The sequence below is a fragment of the Pseudophryne corroboree genome, chromosome 7 (assembly GCF_028390025.1).
Source record: "Pseudophryne corroboree isolate aPseCor3 chromosome 7, aPseCor3.hap2, whole genome shotgun sequence".
Taxonomy (NCBI): domain Eukaryota; kingdom Metazoa; phylum Chordata; class Amphibia; order Anura; family Myobatrachidae; genus Pseudophryne; species Pseudophryne corroboree.
This window is the reverse complement of record NC_086450.1, coordinates 18,347,053-18,371,737: the sequence shown is the minus strand read 5'-3', so window position 1 is coordinate 18,371,737 and position 24,685 is coordinate 18,347,053. Positions and strand designations below refer to the sequence as shown.

General features: G+C 49.4%; 1 protein-coding gene across 2 annotated transcripts in view; it reads left to right on the top strand.

Moving 5' to 3' along the window:
* Nucleotides 1-16,636, top strand: part of LOC134943269 (carboxypeptidase O-like) — an 88,328-nt gene extending 71,692 nt beyond the window's left edge. For both annotated transcript variants that reach the window (XM_063932209.1, XM_063932208.1), the window contains 3 exons: nt 1,472-1,674; nt 3,267-3,351; nt 16,249-16,636. In XM_063932209.1, the coding sequence (XP_063788279.1) occupies nt 1,472-1,674; nt 3,267-3,351; nt 16,249-16,511 (551 nt within the window). In that variant the 3' untranslated portion in view covers nt 16,512-16,636. The remainder of the gene's footprint in view (nt 1-1,471; nt 1,675-3,266; nt 3,352-16,248) is intronic.
* The last annotated feature ends 8,049 nt before the right edge of the window (nt 16,637-24,685 follow it).

Genomic DNA, 24,685 nt, shown 5'->3' with positions numbered 1-24,685 from the left:
AAACAAAATAGGCCCCACGGGTGCGTCGGACCACCGGGAATCTTCCCTGCAAACGCTATGGCCAATCCGCCTCTGCTGGGAGAGATGATGCAGAAGCCCACACTCAGGGTAACAACCAGAGCAGCGCAGCCTTGCCTCCTCTCCTCAGGGATCAACCAGTAAGTCCCCAGTTTCTCTTCAATGGCTGCCAGGTGCCCTTGACTTCCTGTGCAGCCGGCGTGTGATTAAAGACTGCTGGCATGTCCATGTGTACCACTGCACAGGAACTATAGGGCACCTGGCAGCCGTTGAAGAGAAACTGGGGACTTACCGGTTGGTCCTTTAGGAGAGGAGGCAAGGGTGCGCAGCTCCAGTTGTCACCCAGCTCATCCACTGCCACCAATGTATGGTGCACATAATAAAGGGCACTCTCTGGCCCACTGTACACGGGGCACAATGTACCTGTGCATCCATATATATTGTTATCACATAAAGATTCTATTACAGTAATCAGGCACTCCACAATAAACATGCACAGGGAAGAAGAGTTCCTTCTGGTGGGGTGTCACACTTAGAAGAACGGTGCCGGGACACTGACAGCTGACATCCCGTCGGTAAGCATCGGGGTGGGTATTAGGCTAAGGGCCATGGGGCAGGATAGGATTGGGTATTATAGGGGGGTTATGGTTAGGCACTAGAGGTGTGGTTATGTGTAGCTGCAACCCCCGAAATTTAGCCGTAGCCACCACCCACCTAGATTCAGCCCTAGTCGCCACCAAGGGGGGTTAGGGTGGTGGGGGTGGCAGCATTTAGGGTAGTTAACCCCAAAACCTGTTGCCATTCTCTGCCATTCTCCTATCCACGATCCCGGAGACAGTCATGTGATGGCCATCATCCCGAACGCCGGCTAAATGTATCACACCCGTGCATTTCAAATGATTTCATGAAAACGGTTTTAAATACTTCAAGCTGGCAATAATGTAAATTTATTTACAGAGAATAGATTTTAAATTAAAAACACTTTTTTTTTTTTTTTTTTTTTTTTTCAAACCTTGAATAAATAGTCCACATGCAGCAGAATCTTTCTGTCTCATCATTCTGGTACAATGGTTGATCTAAGGATGGGTCCATTGAGTTTAGCCCTAAAGACGGTCTCTAGCCAAACCCTTAGCTGGATTTATAAACAATCCTTTATGTTATGTAATATAAACCTGCAAAGTAACAAATTCAAAGAAAATAATCTAGACTTCATCTTTGAATGTGGTCACACCAGTATCTGGAGCTATGGACCCTAGGCAAATGCCCACCTTCCATAGTCTGGACCTGATCTGCTATTTGAAAAATGGCCAATGCGTTACTTTATGCATTCTAGAGTTACATTGGCGATTTTACTCCATCTGTAGCCTTATAAAGTATCCCAATTGTATTTGTTCCTTGTATGAAATGAATTGTAATGTATCCGGCTAACCATTTTGTACATCTTGCCTTTTAGCAATTGGTGCATCCACTGTTTGTAGCAGCAATACATACTGTGGACCTGGCCCAGCCTCAGAACCGGAGGTCCAAGCTGTGTCTCAGCTGCTGAGTGGTCTAAAATCTGATATCTTATGTTTCCTGACAATGCACTCATACAGCCAACTCATTCTCTTTCCGTACGGGTACACCACAAATGCTTCTGCCAACCATGAGGAAATGGTAAGTGGCCAAATAGGTTTATATCAAAGACTCTCTTTTGGATGTTGGATAACTGGTGGCAATCACTGTGGGAGACATGTATCAAACCTTAGAGGGGATAAAGTGGAGAGAGATAAAGTACAGGCTGGATTAATGCTTACGGGGGCCCATGGTCAACTAAATTGTGGGGCCCCCCACTAAGTAAACTGATGAAAAATCTCCCCAAACCCCCCCACCTCCCCCTACACACATACACCGGAGCATAACTTGGAAGAGCGCAGAGCCCATATAGCACTCCCCCCCCCCCCCCCCCCCCCCCTCAGTGGAGCATTACTTGGAAGTGAGGTGAGCTAATAAAGCACACTTGCACAGTGCCAGCTCAGCCCCATCAGCATTGCAGCGGCCACCTCTGGTAAAGTGTCAGGTGGGATACTGACGGGAAATCCCATGACACACTCTACCAATGTCAGCGGCTGCATTGTTGAAGGGTCTGAGCCGGAACTGTATCAGGGTGCTCTACTGGCTCCTGACTGTATCACTCGCAATTTCTGATTGTTGAAGAAGGGGGGATGCTCCGGTCAACATGCTGGGCGCCTTTCCCGGGGATGGGCGGCCCCCAGCATGCTAGGAAAAGGATAGCAAATTTGCTATCCTTACTGAATTAGCCCCAAAGAGCGGATTGGTTGCTATTTTATCTCTCAAAATGTTATCTCTTTCCAAGCTTTGATAGAACCCCCCTTAAAGTTTTATTATAATAATTAGTTAATTTCCATAAACAACTTCTGCTCTCCTTTCTTTCATCATATAAGACACAACAGCAGAACTGTAGCTCACCTTATACAGTACACACTTTGATCTGTTGTCACACATTTCAGGACTCTTCAGCTGAAGGGGGCTGCAAAGGGGGTTTGTGAACTTGGACAGCAGTCAGCTTTGACTGTAGCAAATTTCTTTCCTTCTAGAAGACCCCCTTCCCCGACAGCTGGTGCATGGCTGCCAGCACCTCCAATGTCTCTGGGAGTTAGTCCACTGGACTGGTCCCTGAGGAGAGAGTGCTGTAGCTATATTAGTCTCATCAGTAATTTGGACTCTGCAGTAATATTATTTATTGTGGAGACATTTCTAATAAAGGTTTTACAGTGTCCTGGGCCACAGCATGTTGCTCCCAGCACTGCCTACATTACGAATGCTGTATTCTGAAACCAATTTAAACAGGGGGTATTGAAATATTTGATTTTTGGAGGAACATAAACTCATACTTGCCCACAGAGAGGAAAATGTGAAAGACTAAAGCATTATACAATGTAGTACAGTATATGGGTGAATTAAAAGAGAGATTAAGACACCAGACCATTAAAAGCAAAATATCATTGGGTGAACAATACAAACTTTCTACCTGAACAATATAAATTTATCTAATCTGATTGCCACCCACGCTACTGCTCCATACCTGAGATTCAATGCGGTGACATCACTTCTACCGGACCCCAGTAGTCCCAAACCAAATAAACAAAATTCATAGACCTGGGGATCACTAACAACAGGATATTTATTTTGAGATATTAGATAAATTCAGAAATTAACCATTTTTTCTTTCAAATATTTAATTACAGATGGCCGTGGGGCTGAATTCCGCTACCGAAATAACGAAGCTATATGGTACACAATATGACGTTGGATCATCATCTACTATACTGTGTAAGCTTCTAGAACAAGATAATGATGATAAATCTGGACACATTATTTTAGTCTGAAATATTAACTATTTTGTGTAGTATTTGTACTTGTATTATTATTATTATTATTATTATTATTATTATTAATAATAATAATAATAATAATAATAATAAATACTTTATTTATAGGGTGCTACAAGTGGTCCGCAGCGCCATACATAGGGCAAACAATAATAAAGTACAGGGGAAAAAAGTACAGTACAGAGAACTGTACAGTACAGTAGACAAGTAACAAACTCTCAATACAGCCACTGATGCAAGGGGTCCAATGTAAATATTCAGCATAAGCTGAAACCTGTACCTGTTAGCGTAGACGCAGATAATAGGCCTAATGCAGAAGAAAAGAAAATAAGAATTTACTTACCGATAATTCTATTTCTCATAGTCCGTAGTGGATGCTGGGGACTCCGTAAGGACCATGGGGAATAGCGGCTCCGCAGGAGACTGGGCACAAAAGTAAAGCTTTAGAACTACCTGGTGTGCACTGGCTCCTCCCCCTATGACCCTCCTCCAAGCCTCAGTTAGGATACTGTGCCCGGACGAGCGTACACAATAAGGAAGGATTTTGAATCCCGGGTAAGACTCATACCAGCCACACCAATTACACCGTACAACTTGTGATCTGAACCCAGTTAACAGCATGATAACAGAGGAGCCTCTAGAAAAGATGGCTCACTACAGCAATAACCCGATTTTTTTTGTAACAATAACTATGTACCAGTATTGCAGACAATCCGCACTTGGGATGGGCGCCCAGCATCCACTACGGACTACGAGAAATAGAATTATCGGTAAGTAAATTCTTATTTTCTCTGACGTCCTAGTGGATGCTGGGGACTCCGTAAGGACCATGGGGATTATACCAAAACTCCCAAACGGGCGGGAGAGTGCGGATGACTCTGCAGCACCGAATGAGAGAGCTCCAGGTCCTCCTCAGCCAGGGTATCAAATTTGTAGAATTTTACAAACGTATTTTCTCCTGACCAAGTATCTGCTCGGCAAAGTTGTAAAGCCGAGACCCCTCGGGCAGCCGCCCAAGATGAGCCCACCTTCCTTGTGGAATGGGCTTTTACAGATTTTGGCTGTGGCAGGCCTGCCACAGAATGTGCAAGCTGAATTGTACTACAAATCCAACGAGCAATAGTCTGCTTAGAAGCAGGAGCACCCAGCTTGTTGGGTGCATACAGAATAAACAACGAGTCAGATTTTCTGACTCCAGCCGTCCTGGAAACCTATATTTCCAGGGCCCTGACAACGTCTAGCAACTTGGAGTCCTCCAAGTCCCTAGTAGCCGCAGGCACCACAATAGGTTGATTCAGGTGAAACGCTGAAAACCACCTTAGGGAGAAACTGAGGACAAGTCCTCAATTCCGCCCTGTCCGAATGGAAAATCAGATGAGGGCTTTTACAGGATAAAGCCGCCAATTCTGACACGCACCTGGCCCAGGCCAGGGCCAACAGCATGACCACTTTCCATGTGAGATATTTTAACTCCACATATTTAAGTGGTTCAAACCAATGTGACTTTTGGAACCCAAAAACTACATTTAGATCCCAAGGTGCCACTGGAGGCACAAAAGGAGGCTGTATATACAGTACCCCTTTCACAAACATCTGAACTTCAGGGACTGAAGCTAGTTCTTTTTGGAAGAAAATTGACAGGGCCGAAATTTGAACCTTAATGGACCCCCATTTCAGGCCCATAGACACTCCTGTTTGCAGGAAATGTAGGAATCGACCTAGTTGAAAAATTCCTCCGTCGGGGCCTTACTGGCCTCGCACCACGCAACATATTTTTGCCCTCCTGCTTCTTGTGTCACCCTGTCTGTTTACGTGGGTGACTGCCGTGATGTTGTCCGAAAGGATCAACTCCGGGTGACCTTGAACCAGAGGTCTTGCTGAGCTTAGAGCATTGTAAATGGCCCTTAGCTTCAGGATATTTATGTGAAGTGATGTCTCCAGGCTTGACCATAAGCTCTGGAAATTCCTTCCCTGTGTGACTGCTCCCCAGCCTCGCAGGCTGGCATCCGTGGTCACCAGGACCCAGTCCTGAATGTCGAATCTGCGGCCCTCTAGAAGATGAGCACTCTGCAACCACCACAGGAGAGACACCCTTGTGCTTGGTGACAGGGTTATCCGCTGATGCATCTGAAGATGCGACCCGGACCATTTGTCCAGCAGGTCCCACTGGAAAGTTCTTGCGTGGAATCTGCCGAATGGGATTGCTTCGTAGGAAGCCACCATTTTTCCCAGAACCCTTTCATTGATGTACTGAGACTTGGCTCGGTTATAGGAGGTTCCCGACTAGCTCGGATAACTCCCTGACTTTCTCCTCCGGGAGAAACACCTTTTTCTGGACTGTGTCCAGGATCATCCCTAGGAACAGAAGACGAGTCGTCGGAATCAGCTGCGATTTTGGAATATTGAGAATCCAATCGTGCTGCCGCAACACTACCTGAGATAGTGCTACACCGACCTCCAACTGTTCCCTGGATCTTACCCTTATCAGGGAATCGTCCAAGTAAGGGATAACTAAAATTCCCTTCCTTCGAACGAGTATCATCATTTCGGCCATTACCTTGGTAAAGACCCGGGGTGCCGTGGACCATCCATACGGCAGCGTCTGAAACTGATAGTGACAGTTCTGTACCATAAACCTGAGGTACCCTTGGTGAGAAGGGTAAATTTGGACATGAAGGTAAGCAACCTTGATGTCCCGAGACATCATGTAGTCCCCTTCATCCAGGTTCGCAATCACTGCTCTGAGTGACTCAATCTTGAATTTGAACCTCCGTATGTAAGTCTCCAAGATTTTAGATTTAGAATCGGTCTCACCGAGCCGTCCGGCTTCGGTACCACAACAGTGTGGAATAATACCCCGTTCCCTGTTGCAGGAGGGGTACCTTGATTATCACCTGCTGGGAATACAGCTTGTGAATGGCTTCCAAAACTGCCTCCCTGTCAGAAGGAGACATCGGTAAAGCCGACTTTAGGAAACGGCGAGGGGGAGACGTCTCGAATTCCAATTTGTACCCCTGAGATATCACCTGAAGGATCCAGGGGTCTACTTGCGAGTGAGCCCACTGCGCGCTGAAATTCATTGAGACGGGCCCCCACCGTGCCTGATTCTGCTTGTAAAGCCCCAGCGTCATACTCAGGGCTTGGCAGAGGCGGGAGAGGGCTTCTGTTCCTGGGAACTGGCTGATTTCTGCAGCCTTTTTCCTCTCCCTCTGTCACGGGGAAGAAATGAGGAACCTTTTGCCCGCTTGCCCACGAAAAGACTGCGCCTGATAATACGGCGTCTTCTTATGTTGAGAGGCGACCTGGGGTACAAACGTGGATTTCCCAGCTGTTGCCGTGGCCACTAGGTCTGAAAGACCGACCCCAAATAACTCCTCCCCTTAATAAGGCAATACTTCCAAATGCCGTTTGGAATCCGCATCACCTGACCACTGTCGTGTCCATAACCCTCTACTGGCAGAAATGGACAACGCACTTAGACTTGATGCCAGTCGGCAAATATTCCGCTGTAAAAACAAAAGAATCAGCTGCGCAGATTAGCAGGAAAAAAGGATACTAAAAAAGAGTTAGAGAGCCGATGTATGGATATAATAGATTTAATAACTAAAAATTGTTGCTAAAATGTAACAATACACCAATAAAAGCACACCTTGAAAACACGTATCAAATTCAATAGACACCTGGTGTGTCAGTTCTCTAGATGGAAAAGTCCACTAGGTTTAAAGTCCAGCTGATGTTAAAAGCTGTGAGTGGTGATAGCCGCAAAGATGGAGACTAGAGGTACAGTGATTAATGATTCGGATGAATGTCCCAAATATTCAGATTGTGGGTGAAAACGGCATTGAACACAGTATAATACCTCTCCTATTTGTGGGCTGGTTCCAGAGCCGAGCGTCCTCGGCAAGGTGTCCTGCAATGCCCACTGATGCGACTGCCGCAATGGAGAGGAGAGCCGTGAGTTCACTGGCGGGGAGCCGTATGCTGATGTGAGCGGCTGGAGGGAAAGACCCAAGTCCGCGGTAAATCCGAATTCTCTGTGGAAAGTATGGAGCGACTGGCGGGGAAAACAAACCCGCAGTTTCTTCCAGGAGCAGTTACCTTAGCAAGGTGTGCTGGAGGAGGCGTGGCCTAACGCGTTTAGTCACGTGACACGTGACTTTAATAAAGTCACGGGTCACGTGACGAAACGCGTTAGGCCACGCCTCCTCCAGCACACCTTGCTAAGGTAACTGCTCCTGGAAGAAACTGCGGGTTTGTTTTCCCCGCCAGTCGCTCCATACTTTCCACAGAGAATTCGGATTTACCGCGGACTTGGGTCTTTCCCTCCAGCCACTCACATCAGCATACGGCTCCCCGCCAGTGAACTCACGGCTCTCCTCTCCATTGCGGCAGTCGCATCAGTGGGCATTGCAGGACACCTTGCCGAGGACTCTCGGCTCTGGAACCAGCCCACAAATAGGAGAGGTATTATACTGTGTTCAATGCCGTTTTCACCCACAATCTGAATATTTGGGACATTCATCCGAATCATTAATCACTGTACCTCTAGTCTCCATCTTTGCGGCTATCACCACTCACAGCTTTTAACATCAGCTGGACTTTAAACCTAGTGGACTTTTCCATCTAGAGAACTGACACACCAGGTGTCTATTGAATTTGATACGTGTTTTCATGGTGTGCTTTTATTGGTGTATTGTTACATTTTAGCAACAATTTTTAGTTATTAAATCTATTATATCCATACATCGGCTCTCTAACTCTTTTTTAGTATCCTTTTTTCCTGCTAATCTGCGCAGCTGATTCTTTTGTTTTTATTGTCCTTAATCTAACACCCACATAGTGTTTTCAGCTGCGCATTTATCAGGGAAATTTGATTTATTTGGTCCGTGAGGCGCTGTTAAAGCAGTTTATTGTTGTCTAAATATTCCGCTGTGCATCACGCATATATAGAAATGCATCTTTTAAATGCTCTATAGGCAATAATATACTGTCCCTATCTAGGGTATCAATATTTTCAGTCAGGGAATCCAACCACGCCAACCCAGCACTGCACATCCAGGCTGAGGCGATTGCTGGTCGCAGTATAACACCAGTATGTGTGTAAATACATTTTAGGATACCCTCCTGCTTTCTATCAGCAGGATCCTTAAGGGCGGCCATCTCAGGAGAGGGTAGAGCCCTTGTTCTTACAAGCTTGTGAGCGCTTTATCCACCCTAGGGGGTGTTTCCCAACGCACCCTAACCTCTGGCGGGAAAGGATATAATGCCAATAACATTTTAGAAATTATCAGTTGTTATCGGGGGAAACCCACGCATCATCACACACCTCATTTAATTTCTCAGATTCAGGAAAACTACAGGTAGTTTTTCCTCACCGAACATAATACCCCTTTTTGGTGGTACTCGTATTATCAGAAATGTGTAAAACATTTTTCATTGCCTCAATCATGTAACGTGTGGCCCTACTGGAAGTCACATTTGTCTCTTCACCGTCGACACTGGAGTCAGTATCCGTGTCGGCGTCTATATCTGCCATCTGAGGTAACGGGCGCTTTAGAGCCCCTGACGGCCTATGAGACGTCTGGACAGGCACAAGCTGAGTAGCCGGCTGTCTCATGTCAACCACTGTCTTTTATACAGAGCTGACACTGATTCCTTCCAACAGTTCATCCACTCAGGTGTCGACCCCCTAGGGGGTGACATCACTATTACAGGCAATCTGCTCCGTCTCCACATCATTTTTCTCCTCATACATGTCGACACAAACGTACCGACACACAGCACACACACAGGGAATGCTCTGATAGAGGACAGGACCCCACTAGCCCTTTGGGGAGACAGAGGGAGAGTTTGCCAGCACACACCAGAGCGCTATATATATACAGGGATAACCTTATATAAGTGTTTTTCCCCTTATAGCTGCTGTATTTTTAATACTGCGCGTAATTAGTGCCCCCCTCTCTTTTTTAACCCTTTCTGTAGTGTAGTGACTGCAGGGGAGAGCCAGGGAGCTTCCCTCCAACGGAGCTGTGAGGGAAAATGGCGCCAGTGTGCTGAGGAGATAGGCTCCGCCCCCTTCTCGGCGGCCTTATCTCCCGTTTTTCTGTGTATTCTGGCAGGGGTTAAATTCATCCATATAGCCCAGGAGCTATATGTGATGCATTTTTTGCCATCCAAAGTGTTTTTAATGCGTCTCAGGGCGCCCCCCCCCCCCAGCGCCCTGCACCCTCAGTGACCGGAGTGTGAAGTGTGCTGAGAGCAATGGCGCACAGCTGCAGTGCTGTGCGCTACCTTGTTGAAGACAGGACGTCTTCTGCCGCCGATTTTCCGGACCTCTTCTGTCTTCTGGCTCTGTAAGGGGGCCGGCGGCGCGGCTCTGGGACCTATCCATGGCTGGGCCTGTGATCGGTCCCTCTGGAGCTAATGTCCAGTAGCCTAAGAAGCCCAATCCACTCTGCACGCAGGTGAGTTCGCTTCTTCTCCCCTTAGTCCCTCGATGCAGTGAGCCTGTTGCCAGCAGGTCTCACTGAACATAAAAAACCTGAAACTAAACTTTTCACTAAGCAGCTCAGGAGAGCCACCTAGTGTGCACCCTTCTCGTTCGGGCACAAAAATCTAACTGAGGCTTGGAGGAGGGTCATGGGGGGAGGAGCCAGTGCACACCAGGTAGTTCTAAAGCTTTACTTTTGTGCCCAGTCTCCTGCGGAGCCGCTATTCCCCATGGTCCTTACGGAGTCCCCAGCATCCACTAGGACGTCAGAGAAAACAACTTTGGAGAGAAGCCCGGAGGCAGAGAGCCCAAAGGAGGAGGTGTAGAGTGTAGCTGGTGTGTAAGAGAAGTGGGTAATGAGAACAGGAGGGAGCTTGCAGGATCCTCCTGCTCATGGAGCTTACAGTATGAAGGGAAAGGGTGAGACAAATGGAAGACATAAGGAGTGAGCCAGTATAAAGGAAACTAAGGGCAAGTAGTGATAGTATGAAAGTAGGAGGGTCAAGAAGGTGAGGTAGGCTACATGGTGATATGGTTTAATGGTGGACTTGAATGCTTTTATGAACAGATGGGTTTTCAGCGCCTGCTTAAAGCAATGGGAATAGTCTAATAGATGTAGGCGATTGTTCCAATGCTGGGGGCAGAACGAGAGCAGTCTTGGATTCTGGAATGAGATGTGGTAACCAGAGGGGAGGAAAGGTGACAGTCATTGGCCAACCAAATATGGTGTGAGGGAGTGTGTATGGAGATAAGGATGGAGATCTAGGTACTAGTGGAGTTGGAGAGGGCTTTGTACGTGGTGGTGAGGAGTTAGAAGAGAATACTGTAGGTGAAAGGCAGCCAGTGAAAGGCTTGGTGGATGTGGAGTGGCAGCAGATGAATCACTGAGTACAGATTGAAGAGAGCAAGAAGGCAGAAGGGGAGGCCAGTTAGGAGAAGGCTGAGTGAGTGGACAATGGTTTTGGTGGCTTCCATGGAGAGGAAGGGTCTGAAGTGAGCAATGTTGTGGAGCCGGAACAGATAAGATAGGGCAAGAGTTTGAATGTGGGGGTTGAAGGAAAAGGAATAGTCAAGAATGACTCAATCACTCTAATTAGTAGAGTTGGGGAACAGAGGTGATAGCAAAGTTATCGACAGTGATAGAGGCTGGGAGGGGAGGAGACTCTAGATGGAGAGAAGACAATGAATTCAGTTTTGGCCATGTTGAGTTTGAGAAAGCACTCTGACATCCAGGAGGAGATTGTGGAGAGGCAACTGGACACCTGAGAGAGATAAAGGTGGTACTGTAGGCAGATGATTTCACCCATGGAGAAATTGTACACAGAAAAGAGCTTGGGCCAAGGATAGAACCCTGGAGGATTGGGGAAAATAGAACCAGAGGTAGAATCAGGAGTGGTTGGTGAGGTAGGAGGAGAACCAAGAAAGAATGGTGCCAGAGAGACCAGTGGGTTGAAGGATGTGCAGTAGTAGAGGATGATCCATGGTGTCATAAGCCACAGATACACACCCAAATATTGTATTCAGCATTCTATGCATTGAGATATCATGGAAGATAAAGTGGTGAGAGTACACTAAGTACCATTTATAGAACACACAACTTCTCAGCAGTAAAGATTTAGAAAGTATACAATCACAACCTGATCATTTCAGTTTATGTTGCTTCCAGTACTGTAGCTATTTCTTGTGAATAGATTATGTGTCATTGCATGATAAAAGAAAGATACTGTAGAAAGTTGGTTAAACCATGTTGTGTTGCCGGGGGGCAAATGCTCCATTGTGACCTTATTTCATGTGCTGCGTAACCCCCACATGCTGCTGGGTGCATGGTCATGAAATTGCATGAGGGGTCAAATCCTCTGCACTCCTGAGCCCCTCACTGCCATGCTCTCTGTATTACATGGGGGCCATTGATACTGTCATCATTATCTAATGGTCTCTGCATTGTATGGTGGTTACCATATTACTCTGTGCACTATATGGTGGTCACTGATGCTCCCTGCAGTATATGGTGGTCACTGTGATGCTGTAAGGTGGGTGGGGTGGTATAGTATAGGCAACAATACATACATTTTCACATTGAGACATTGGCGCTTACATGCTCCATTCAAAAGTAAAGACACCTCAGTATCACAGAATAAATGCAACAGGTGCCCATTTGTATATACATTTCAGTATTCCACCTGAACTAACCTGCCACTGGAGATCCCCTTCACCGGAAGAACCTTGTTTCAGGCCCTTGGCGGTGCAGGGGTCGGGGACAAAGGAAGGGGAGTCAGAGTGGTGGTGGCTGAGGGCAGTAAATTGTGTGCATTGCACTACTGCAGGCAGTGATCTGTGAGGGGGGTGGGCAGTGTGAACTGAAGGGGGCTGTGAGGGGGGCTGCAAGATGTGTGAGGGATTAGGGCTGTGTGGAGACAGTGTGATCTGAGAGGAGGGTGTATGATCTGTGAGGGGAGGGAGCTGTGTTGAGGCAGTGTGATCTGAGGAGGGCTGTACGATCTTTGAGGGGAGGGAGCTGTGTGATCTGTGGGAGGTTATATGATCTCTCAGTGGAGGGAGCTGTGTGGAGGCAGTATGATCTGAGGGAGGCTGTTTGATCTGTGAGGGGTGGGAGCTGTGTGGAGGCAGTGTGATCTGAGGGAGGCTGTTTGATCTGTGAGGGGTGGGAGCTGTGTGGAGGCAGTATGATCTGAGGGAGGCTGTATGATCTGTGAGGGGAGGGAGCTGTGTGGAGGCAGTGTGATCTGAGGGAGGCTGTTTGATCTGTGAGGGGTGGGAGCTGTGTGGAGGCAGTGTGATATGAGGGGGCTGTATGATCTGTGAGGGGAGGGAGCTGTGTGGAGGCAGTGTGATCTGAGGGAAGCTGTATGATCTGTGAGGGGAGGGAGCTGTGTGGAGGCAGTGTGATCTGAGAGGGGCTGTATGATATGTGAGGGGAGGGAGCTGTGTGCAGGCAGTGTGATCTGAGGGAGGCTGTATGATCTGTGGGGGGAGGGAGCTGTATGATCTGTGAGTGGAGGGAGGTGTGTGGAGGCAGTGTGATCTGAGGGAAGCTGTATGATCTGTGAGGGGAGGGAGCTGTATGGAGCCAGTGTGATCTAAGGGGTCTGTATGATCTGTGAGGGGTGGGAGCTGTATGGAGGCAGTGTGATCTGAGGGAGGCTGTATGATCTGTGAGGGGAGAGAGCTGTGTGGAGGCAGTGTGATCTGAGGGGGTTGTATGATCTGTGAGGGGAGGGAGCTGTGTGGAGGTAGTGTGATCTGAGGGAGGCTGTATAATCTGTGAGGGGAGAGAGCTGTGTGGAGGCAGTGTGATCTTAGGGGGCTGTATGATCTGTGAGGGGAGGGAGCTGTGTGGAGGCAGTGTGATCTGAGGGGGCTGTATGATCTGTGAGGGGAGGGAGCTGTGTGGAGGCAGTGTGATCTGAGGGAAGCTGTATGATCTGTGAGGGGAGGGAGCTGTGTGGAGGCAGTGTGATCTGAGGGAAGCTGTATGATCTGTGAGGGGAGAGAGCTGTGTGGAGGCAGTGTGATCTGAGGGGAGCTGTATGATCTGTGAGGGGTGGGAGCTGTATGGAGGCAGTGTGATCTGAGGGAGGCTGTATGATCTGTGAGGAGAGGGAGCTGTGTGGAGGCAGTGTGATCTGAGGGAAGCTGTATGATCTGTGAGGGGAGGGAGCTGTGTGGAGGCAGTGTGATATGAGGGAAGCTGTATGATCTGTGAGGGGAGGGAGCTGTGTGGAGGCAGTGTGATATGAGGGAAGCTGTATGATCTGTGAGGGGAGGGAGCTGTGTGGAGGCAGTGTGATCTGAGGGGGGCTGTATGATCTGTGAGGAGAGGGAGCTGTGTGGAGGCAGTGTGATCTGAGGGAAGCTGTATGATCTGTGAGGGGAGGGAGCTGTGTGGAGGCAGTGTGATCTGAGGGAAGCTGTATGATCTGTGAGGGGTGGGAGCTGTATGGAGGCAGTGTGATCTGAGGGAGGCTGTATGATCTGTGAGGGGAGGGAGCTGTATGGAGGCAGTGTGATCTGAGGGAAGCTGTATGATCTGTGAGGGGTGGGAGCTGTGTGGAAGCAGTGTGATCTGAGGGAAGCTGTATGATCTGTGAGGGGAGGGAGCTGTGTGGAGGCAGTGTGATCTGAGGGAAGCTGTATGATCTGTGAGGGGAGGGAGCTGTGTGGAGGCAGTGTGATCTGAGGGGTCTGTATGATCAGTGAGGGGAGGGAGCTGTGTGGAGGCAGTGTGATCTGAGGGAAGCTGTATGACCTGTGAGTGGAAGGAGCTGTGTGGAGGCAGTGTGATCTGAGGGGGCTGTCATGGGGCAGTGTGACCTGTGAGGGGAGGGAGCTGTGTGGCGGCAGTGTGATCTGAGGGGGCTGTCATGGGGCAGTGTGACCTGTGAGGGGAGGGAGCTGTGTGGCGGCAGTGTGATCTGAGGGGGCTGTCATGGGGCAGTGTGACCTGTGAGTGGAAGGAGCTGTGTGGCGGCAGTGTGATCTGAGGGGGCTGTATGATCTGTGAGGGGGGAGCTGTGTGGAGGCAGTGTGATATGAGGGAAGCTGTATGATCTGTGAGGGGAGGGAGCTGTGTGGGGGCAGTGTGATCTGAGGGAAGCTGTATGACCTGTGAGTGGAGGGAGCTGTGTGGAGGCAGTGTGATCTGAGGGGGCTGTCATGGGGCAGTGTGACCTGTGAGTGGAGGGAGCTGTGTGGAGGCAGTGTGATCTGAGGGGGCTGTCATGGGGCAGTATGACCTGTGAGTGGAGGGAGCTGTGTGGAGGCAGTGTGATCTGAGGGAAGCTGTATGATCTGTGAGGGGAGGGAGCTGTGTGGAGGCAGTGTGATCTGAGGGGGCTGTCATGGGGCAGTGTGACCTGTGAGGGGAGGGAGCTGTGTGGAGGCAGTGTGATCTGAGGGGGCTGTCATGGGGCAGTGTGACCTGTGAGGGGAGGGAGCTGTGTGGAGGCAGTGTGATCTGAGGGGGCTGTCATGGGGCAGTGTGACCTGTGAGGGGAGGGAGCTGTGTGGAGGCAGTGTGATCTGAGGGGGCTGTCATGGGGCAGTGTGACCTGTGAGTGGAGGGAGCTGTGTGGCGGCAGTGTGATCTGAGGGGGCTGTATGATCTGTGAGGGGGGAGCTGTGTGGAGGCAGAGTGATATGAGGGAAGCTGTATGACCTGTGAGTGGCGGGAGCTGTGTGGAGGCAGTGTGATCTGAGGGAAGCTGTATGACCTGTGAGTGGAGGGAGCTGTGTGGAGGCAGTGTGATCTGAGGGGGCTGTCATGGGGCAGTGTGACCTGTGAGTGGAGGGAGCTGTGTGGAGGCAGTGTGATCTGAGGGAAGCTGTATGACCTGTGAGTGGCGGGAGCTGTGTGGAGGCAGTGTGATCTGAGGGGGCTGTATGATCTGTGAGGGGAGGGAGCTGTGTGGAGGCAGTGTGATCTGAGGGAAGCTGTATGACCTGTGAGTGGAGGGAGCTGTGTGGAGGCAGTGTGATCTGAGGGGGCTGTCATGGGGCAGTGTGACCTGTGAGTGGAGGGAGCTGTGTGGCGGCAGTGTGATCTGAGGGGGCTGTATGATCTGTGAGGGGGGAGCTGTGTGGAGGCAGAGTGATATGAGGGAAGCTGTATGACCTGTGAGTGGCGGGAGCTGTGTGGAGGCAGTGTGATCTGAGGGAAGCTGTATGACCTGTGAGTGGAGGGAGCTGTGTGGAGGTAGTGTGATCTGAGGGGGCTGTCATGGGGCAGTGTGACCTGTGAGTGGAGGGAGCTGTGTGGAGGCAGTGTGATCTGAGGGGGCTGTCATGGGGCAGTATGACCTGTGAGTGGAGGGAGCTGTGTGGAGGCAGTGTGATCTGAGGGAAGCTGTATGATCTGTGAGGGGAGGGAGCTGTTTGGAGGCAGTTTGATCTGAGGGGGCTGTCATGGGGCAGTGTGACCTGTGAGTGGAGGGAGCTGTGTGGAGGCAGTGTGATCTGAGGGGGCTGTCATGGGGCAGTGTGACCTGTGAGGGGAGGGAGCTGTGTGGAGGCAGTGTGATCTGATGGGGCTGTCATGGGGCAGTGTGACCTGTGAGTGGAGGGAGCTGTGTGGAGGCAGTGTAATCTGAGGGGGCTGTATGATCTGAGAGGGTAGAAGGCTTTATGGAGGCATTGTGTTCTGATGGCGCTGTCATTGGGCAGTGTGATCTCTACAGGGAACCTGTGTGGAGGCAATGTGATCTGTGATTAATTATACCACAGCATTGGGGGTATGTGAGGCATTAATAATGAAACATGTGGGATATCTCTATAGTACATATAACGGAAGAACAAGCTACTTGCTAATACCTGTTTTATTTTCATTAACAGATAGCACTTCTGGCTCCTCACAGGATTTTGCTGCCGATCTGGGAATTGATCTAGCATACACATTTGAGCTTAGAGATAATGGTACATATGGATTTATACTTCCTGAAGAGCAGATCAGACCTACGTGTGAGGAGACCACAGCTGGAATTTTGTCCATTGTCGACTACATCAATGAAAAACATTTTCCCAATGCAGCAAATATGTTGTCCAGCACTTTGTGCTTTTATTTAAGCTTCTCAATTATCATTGGCACATATTATTGATTATTTTAATAACAGTACTAATATTTCATATGTGGATTATACTGTTTGTCGTTAACGGCTATAAAGAAACATGTAAAAGACAAATTTTTTATGTACTCTCCCTAAGGGTTCAAATCTGTCTTTATACCCCCTTTAATAAATAAACTTAACAAATAAAGACTTATCTCATTATATAACGACACATGATGGAGTTTCAAAAGAGAACAAAATAGGATTTTAATTACCTACTGGTAAATCCTTTTTCGTAGTCCATAAGGGATACTGGGGTTCACTTAGTACGATGGGGTATATATGGGGTCCAAAGGAGCCGGTGAACTACAATTATTCGAACAAGTTGTGCTGGCTCCTCCCCTCAATGCCCCTCCCCCACCACAGCCCAGTTTAGGAAAACCATGCCAAAGGATATGGACATACTTGAGAGGAGGAAACATGACAAGACGAGTGGTGAGACTAACGAACTAGCACACAACAGAACAAGAACAAAACCAGCAACAGCTAGCTAAAAAGAACAGCAACAGCTGATACAAATAACTCTCACACAAGAACAAAAACTTGCAGGAAAAGTCGTAGCACAGAGGCGGGTGCCCAGTATCACTTACGGACTTACGTGTTTGTCCCTGACCAGGTAGCGGCTCAGCATAGTTGCAAAGCCAAGACTCCATGGGCAGCCACCCAGGAGGAACCCACCGACCTTGTAGAATGGGCCCTGATAGACCGTGGAACAGGCAAGGCTGCTGAAGTATAGGCCTGCTGGATAGTAAGTCTAATCCAATGAGCAATTGTCTGCCTTGAAGCAGGGCAAACCTTATCTGTCTGGCAGTAGTTAACTCATTTGCCATGTCAGCCATCATTAATTTAATAGAATTTAACCAAGTTTGTTCTTGTAAATCACCCCCGGAAGACTCATTTGTTCTGTGACGGCTGGATACATTGCTCACACATGTAGGGACGTCAGAACGTTTTTAGGTGGGGGGGCAAGATATAGTTTCCATTTGGCTCCCCTAAATCGCTAAATGTCACCCCCTCTGTGTTATACAGTACCTCATAACAAAAATGGAGAGAGAGAGAGAGAGAGAGAGAAAGAGACATGCAGAGAGAAAGAGACATGGAAAGTGACAGAGAGAGATTCATGGAGAGAGACAGAGAGAGAGAGATGGAGAAAGATAGAGAGAGGTATATCATCAGCAGCAGAATGTGATGTTCCCAGAAGAGCAGTTACCTGGAGGTCTCCGAGAGGCAGTGGTTCTGCAGGAGCTATGGCGGGCTCCCAGGCCATAGGCATTGGTCAAAATAGGCAAAAATTTGGAGGTAGGCGGGAGGATGGGAGGATAGGCAGTGACGAGGCGGCTGATGCTGGATGGTGTTAGGCAGGGGCGTAACTAGATCTTTGTGGTTCCTTCCCATAGACATTTTTTTAAATGGCCCCCCTGCCCCCTGCTGTTGTTACTATAATGCCCCTTAGGGGTAGCAGGAGAGAGTGAGACAGAAGAAGCAGGTATCAGGGGGAGAGAGAAAGAGAGAGAGAGAGAGGGGAGCTAGAAAGAGAGGGAGAGAGGGTTTCATGGAAAAGAGGGAATGAGAATGAGAGGAGTGAGAGAGGGTGTCAGGGAGAAAGAGATGAGAGTGTCAGGGAAAGAGAAAGTCAGGAAGAGAAAGAGAGGGAGAGAGTGAAAGAGAGAGAGGGAGAAAGTGTCAGGAGAGAGGTAATGTCCGGGAGAGAGACAGTGTTAGGGAGAGAGAGACATACAGTGCCAGGGAGAGAGAAAGAGACAGTGTCAGGGACAGAGAGACAGTGCCAGGGAGAGATATTGACACAGCATCAGGGAGAGAGGGAGAGACAGTGTCACATTGAGAGAGAGAGAGAGAGAGAGAGTGCCAGGGAGAGAGAGAGAGTGTAAGGGACAGTGAGACAGTATCAGGGAGAGATATTTACACAGAATTAGGGAGAGAGGGAGAGACAGTGTCAGAGAGAAAGAGAGAGAGTGCCAGGGAGAGAGATACAGTGTCAGAAAGAGAGTGTGGGAGACAGAGCACCTAATTCAGACTGGATCTTAAGCCCTATGGGGAGTGCGCCCCCAAAGTATCTCAGGGCTGCGACTTCCTCTGCCTGATTGACAGGCAGTGGCGGTTGCAGGGTGAGAGGGGGTGTGCCAAGGTTAGAACGCCGTTGGTGGGACATGGTCCGGACAATGCAGGTGTGTCCAGACCGTTGTAGGGGTGGGCCGCGGCAGCTGCGTGTGATGCGCCCCGTGACGCAGTGGGTAGCCACGTGCCAGCACAGCTAGGCTGTGCACTAGCTACGCAGACAGGGAGCTACTCGCTGGATGCGAAGGCAATGCCAATGTGCAATGCTTTCACACACATAGGGCGGGGGGGGAGGGCAGAGCCAGACGTGCGGGGCGGACTAACCCTATGCTGGGCGTCCCCCCACATGTTTGAGTAACTGATCGCAGATGTGCTAAATTTAGCACATCTACAATCAGATCTGAATCTCCCCCCTATTGAGAGAGAGTGTAGAGAGGACAGAGAGGCGGTGTAAGGGAGAGGGCGGGATGTACTAATACTTACCGCCACGGTTTTTCACATTTACTGCAGAGGCTATTTAATGCAGAGAGATATGTACTAAACGTTGGGCACTGATATGCCCTTCTCACCGTACTGCTGGGTGGCCGAGCCGGGGTGGGGGGACAGCCAGCAGCAGCAGCATGCCGTCACCAAGTGGCTGCAGTTTCCGCTTTCGCGACGCAGGGTTCAGGGGATAAGTGTCCTCTGCCGGAGGACTGCAGCTCCGAGGGTGTGGGCTCCGGAGGCTCTCAGCACTGTTGTACTGTATATCCAGCTGCCCCAGGTATGTACAGCCCGCACCCTCGGCTGCTGATCTCTGGCATGCTGCTGCTGGCTGTCTCCCTGCCCAGCTCGGCCACCCAGCAGTATGGTAAGAACCTAAGGGCATCTCAGTTATCGAGGTTTAGTACATATCTCCTCTGTGGTAAATGGGGAAAACCGTGGTGGTAAGCATTAGTACATCCTGCCCAGAGAGAGATAGTGTCAGGGAGAGCCCAGAGAGAGATAGTGTCAGGGAGAAAGAGAGAGGGAGATAGAGAGAGAGACATACAGCCGGACATACCACTACCACACTAAAGTACAGATCAGGTCTCTTTTAGGGGCTGGCACTTCACAGCATTAGGCTCCACCCCCAAAATGCCTGCGAATCGCGGAAATGCCACCGTGAGCCGGCCAGGGCATGTAGGGCTGGGGCAGAGCAGGGGAGGATCAGGCTTGGTGTTCTCTCTCCCACTACATCCTCCATGGCTGCAGGGGAGTTTCCAGGCAGTGCCGCTGGGAGGAGGCAGGAGTGGAGCCACTGTGGTTGAGGGTGGAGCCACTGCAGGGGAGGAGGTGGCACCATGGAGGAGTTCTGGACCACCTGAGATGTGCAGCTGATGTGCAGCACCAGCTCCCTCTGCCTCTTCATTGCACCGTTACCACACTGTATATCAGACTGACTTCAGCCTCGTCATACCCTCCAGCTGCACCTTTTCAGTAGGAACAGTACCTTTTTTTTATGGTCTGTACCGATTTTTGGCTCTCCTGACTTCCATTGAAAGTATAGGAAAATGTGTGTGACCACGCCCCTTACCCGTGGTCACGCCCGTTTTTCACATTTGTACCGATTTTTATGTTTAAAATGTTGGAGGGTATGCCTCGTGTGTCACATAGGGGCCAGGGCTGCAGTCAGTCTGATACCCAGTGTGATGCGGTGCAATGAAGAAGCAGAGGGAGCTGGTGCTGCACATCAGCTGTAAAGTGCGGCAGCCGGCAGCGGTGTTTCACCTGACCGTCTGCCGCTCCTCTGCTATAGGTAATAGGCGCCTCTCTCATCTTTGTGGGGGGCGAGCTGCCCCCTTGCCCACCCATTCCGACGCCCCTGAACATATGAGAGAATCTGCAGGGGAGGGAGAAAACCTTGTGTGACAGACATTACACACAGCTTTCTTCACCATGCTGACAGGGAGAGAATAACACACACACAGAAACACAGGTACAAGGAAGCCTGCCCAGCCCAGTATGCCAGGAGAAACCGAGAGAGGAGGTACCAGCACCCAGCCTGTAACAAACTATGTGAGAATGTTAGGATATATGGTTGTTTTATGTGTGAGGAGCCTAATATAAGGTTCCCACAGCGGGCTCTCCCCCTAAACTACACCCCTGTACCAGTGTCTGGCTGTGGAGTATCCTCTGGAGGTGCTGGCTGTCCTGCTGCAGCACTGAGAGTGTAGGAAATGGCGCCAGGAAGCCACTGGTCCCATTCTGAGATAGTTCCACCCTCTTTTATGGTGCCGAAGCTACAGGATTCTTTATACTGGCAAATGTCTCCTTTTTGTGTAAAATGAGGTCCCAACACCTATTTTCACTCCGCAACCAGTCTGCGTGGCGGGGCTATGGGATCACCCCAGAGGGAGTCAGTATGCTCGCCCCACGTCCACGCCGCACCAAGAACCGGGGGAACCCACTAGCGGGACCCCGGCTGCACTCAACACTTGACGATCTTCAGGCTCTGTTCGGGGGATGTGTGGCGTGCTGCGCATGTGTGCATGAGAGCACAATGCCTGCGGTATACTGACCCTCAGGACCGTTGTCCTGCCAGCGGGATCCAACTCAGAACCTCCAGGAGGCCAGTGTCGGTCCCCACCTAGAGTCCCCCGGTGCAGGTAAGCTGTCGCCCAACAGCCTACCTGAAAAAAATAAAAGTTTAAATTAAACTGAAGAAAAATCCTCTGGAGCTCCAGAGTGTGCATGCTCTCCTGAGGGCACATTTTTCTAAACTGGGCTGTGGGGGGGGGGGGGGGGCATAGAGGGGAGTAGCCAGTACACCCTGTTTGAAGCATTTAAAGTGCACCGGCTCCTTTGGACCCCATCGTACTAAGTGAACACTGGTATCCCTTATGGATGTTAGAGACATTTATTTTGACTTATGATCTATTAGTTCTATGAAGATGTTAGAGTGGTGGTGGACAAAAGGGCGAAAAACAAACGGGATAGCAACACGCATTGAATAACACAATCATTGGCGCTCAATGCCCCCCAATACAAGTTAGGAGGCCCGGGCGGGTGAAGTCACGATCCCCCAGTCAGGACAATTGGCCTCATAATCATAATAGTTTGCGAGGAGAACGCACCCAAGTTTTGTAGCCAACCCAGATCTTAGCCTAAAAGTTGCCCATTTACTCCCACCTGAAAACGCTTGGGTACGCTGACACTCCCAGAAAACGGTCAGTTACCACCCGCAAATGTCCGCTTCCTGTCAATCACTTTGCAAACGTCTGTGCAATCAAAATTTTCGCACCATACTGTCGCTTTTTGACAATGCGCCTGCGAATTGCAGTGCATATGCATGCGCAGTCATTCGATAATCGGGCGCTGAGCGATTTCGCACAACAGCAATCAGGTCTGAATCGGGCCCCTAATAACAATGTTTAATATATATCTTGTGTATAAGTACAAGAAATATGCATGAAGACAGTGGGGCAGATGTATTAACCTGGAGAAGGCATAAGGAAGTGATAAACCAGTGATATGTGTAAGGTGATAAAGGCAGCAGCCAATCAGCTCCAATATGTAAATTAACAGTTAGGAGCTGATTGGCTGGTGCGTTTATCACCTTGCACATATCACTGGTTTATCACTTCCTTATGCCTTCTCCAGGTTAATACATCTGCCCCAATGTTCTAGATCATCGTTTTCATATCTTCTGGTCACCAGACTACCTGAACAGAACTTTGATTCCTCTGTTCTCTCCCAGAATGTGGACTTGTTAAATTAAAACTTCTGTGTTGATCCTGAAACCACGTGGAAGAAAGTTTATGTCAACACAAAATTGTTTCTACATATATAAACCAATTTTATTAAAAAAATTGTCCATTTATTAAACTGAATTTAGATATACTGTATATATATATTTTTTTAAATAATTAAAAAGGTAAACTTTTAAACTATAGTAATTATTCCCATGAGTTATATTGTATACAAATTCAATGAACAAATTACATTATCACATCATCAAACTTATTCCTGGCTAATTCCTATGCAACAAATTTGATGATTAACTCCTGGATAATTGCAGCTGTAAATGAGAGACTGTGGACCTCATTCAGACCTGATCGCATGCTAGGTTTTTTCGCTGCGCTGCAATCAGGTCTGAATTACGCCCCCCCCCCAATGGGGGTCAATTCAGAGTTAATCGCAGCAGCAAATTTGTTAGCAGTTGGGTAAAGCCATGTGCACTGCAGGCGTGGCAGATGTAACATGTGCAGAGAGAGTTAGATTTGGGAGGGTTATATTGTTTATCTGCAGGGTAACTACTGGCTGCTTTATTTTTACACTGCAATTTAGATTTCAGTTTGAACACACCCCCCACCCAAATCTAACTCTCTCTGCACATGTTATATCTGCCCCCCCTCCCCTGCACTGCACACGGGGGGTCATTCCGAGTTGATCGTTAGCTGCCGTTGTTCGCTGCGTAGCGATCAGTGAAAAAAACGGCTAATCTGCGCATGCGTATGCACCGCAATGCGCACGCATGACGTACGGGTACAAACAGCATCGTGGTTTTGCACAGGTTCTAGCGAAGCATTCAGTCGCGCGGCCAAACGCAGGAAGATTGACATGAAGTGGGCGTTTCTGGGTGTCAACCGACCATTTTCAGGGAGTGCTTAGAAAAACGCAAGCATGTCGGGGAAAACGCAGGCGTGGCTGGGCAAATGGTGGGCGGGTGTGTGACGTCAAAAGCCGTCCCTCCGTCGTTAGAATCAACGCACAGTGTAAGTAACTACAGGGCTGGTTTTGTTTTGCACAAAAATATTTTGCAGGCGCTTGGCTGCACAGGCGTTCGCACTTCTGCAAAGCGAAAATACACTCCCCAGTGGGCGGCGACTATGCGTTTGCACGGCTGCTAAAGTCTGCTAGCGAGCGATCAACTCGGAATGACCCCCTTGGTTTTGCCCAATTGCTAACAAATTTGCTGCTGCGATCAACTCTGAATTAGGTTGTACAGTGGTAAGCAGACATTCCCCAGCAGAGCAGCGTGCATCCTTCTATAGAGAACAGTCGCAGAAACTGGTTAATAAAATCTTCAGATAAACTTTATTTACATTAGATACAACACGGAATATTACGTTTGGTAAGAAGCCAATGGGAATGAAACGTAGTTGCTAAAAGTTTATTGTTGCTGCAAAATACAGGAGGAAATTGTTACTAAGGAGAAAGTGATTCCCAGGGCCGTAACTACGTGTGTGCCAAGGGGGCTTGGCACACAGCGCAGTTGCCCTGAGGGCGCAACGGCCAGCGGCATGTAATGAGTCAAATTGACTCATTACATGCCGCCTCTGCTGTGTGCGCCGCCGCTGCGCTGTGGAGGGAAAGACAGAAGCGCTGAGCAGCGGAGAGAAGGAGGAGGAGGGAGGGGGAGCAGGGAGCCGCAGCAGCGCTATTTGATTGGTAGTAAGCGCCGCTGCAGCATCCCCCTCTCCTTCTGTATTGGCTGCCCGGCGCTGCTATGGATGCTGGGATGCGGTTCCTTCATCCCAGCATCCACAGCAGCGCCAGGCAGCCAATACAGAAGAAGAGGGGGATGCTGCAGCGGCGCTTACTACCAATCAAATAGCGCTGCTGCGGCTCCCTGCTCCCCCTCCCTCCTCCTCCTTCTCACCTCACACAGCCTGCACCGAGGGAGCTGCCAGCACGAGGAGCCTGTCAGGTAAGTATCTCTCTCTCTCTCTCTCTCTCTCTCTCTCTTTTAGGGGGACACCGTCTGCCATAATGTGTAAAAAGGGGTCCTGGCTGCCGCATTGTGTAAAAAGGGGTCCTGGCTGCCGCATTGTGTAAAAAGGGGGACTGGCTGCCGCATTGTGTAAAAAGGGGGACTGGCTGCCGCAATGTGTAAAAAGGGGGCCTGGCTGCCGCATTGTGTAAAAAGGGGGACTGGCTGCCGCATTGTGTAAAAAGGGGGCCTGGCTGCCGCATTGTGTAAAAAGGGGGACTGGCTGCCGCAATGTGTAAAAAGGGGTCCTGGCTGCCGCATTGTGTAAAAAGGGGTCCTGGCTGCCGCATTGTGTAAAAAGGGGGACTGGCTGCCGCAATGTGTAAAAAGGGGGACTGGCTGCCGCATTGTGTAA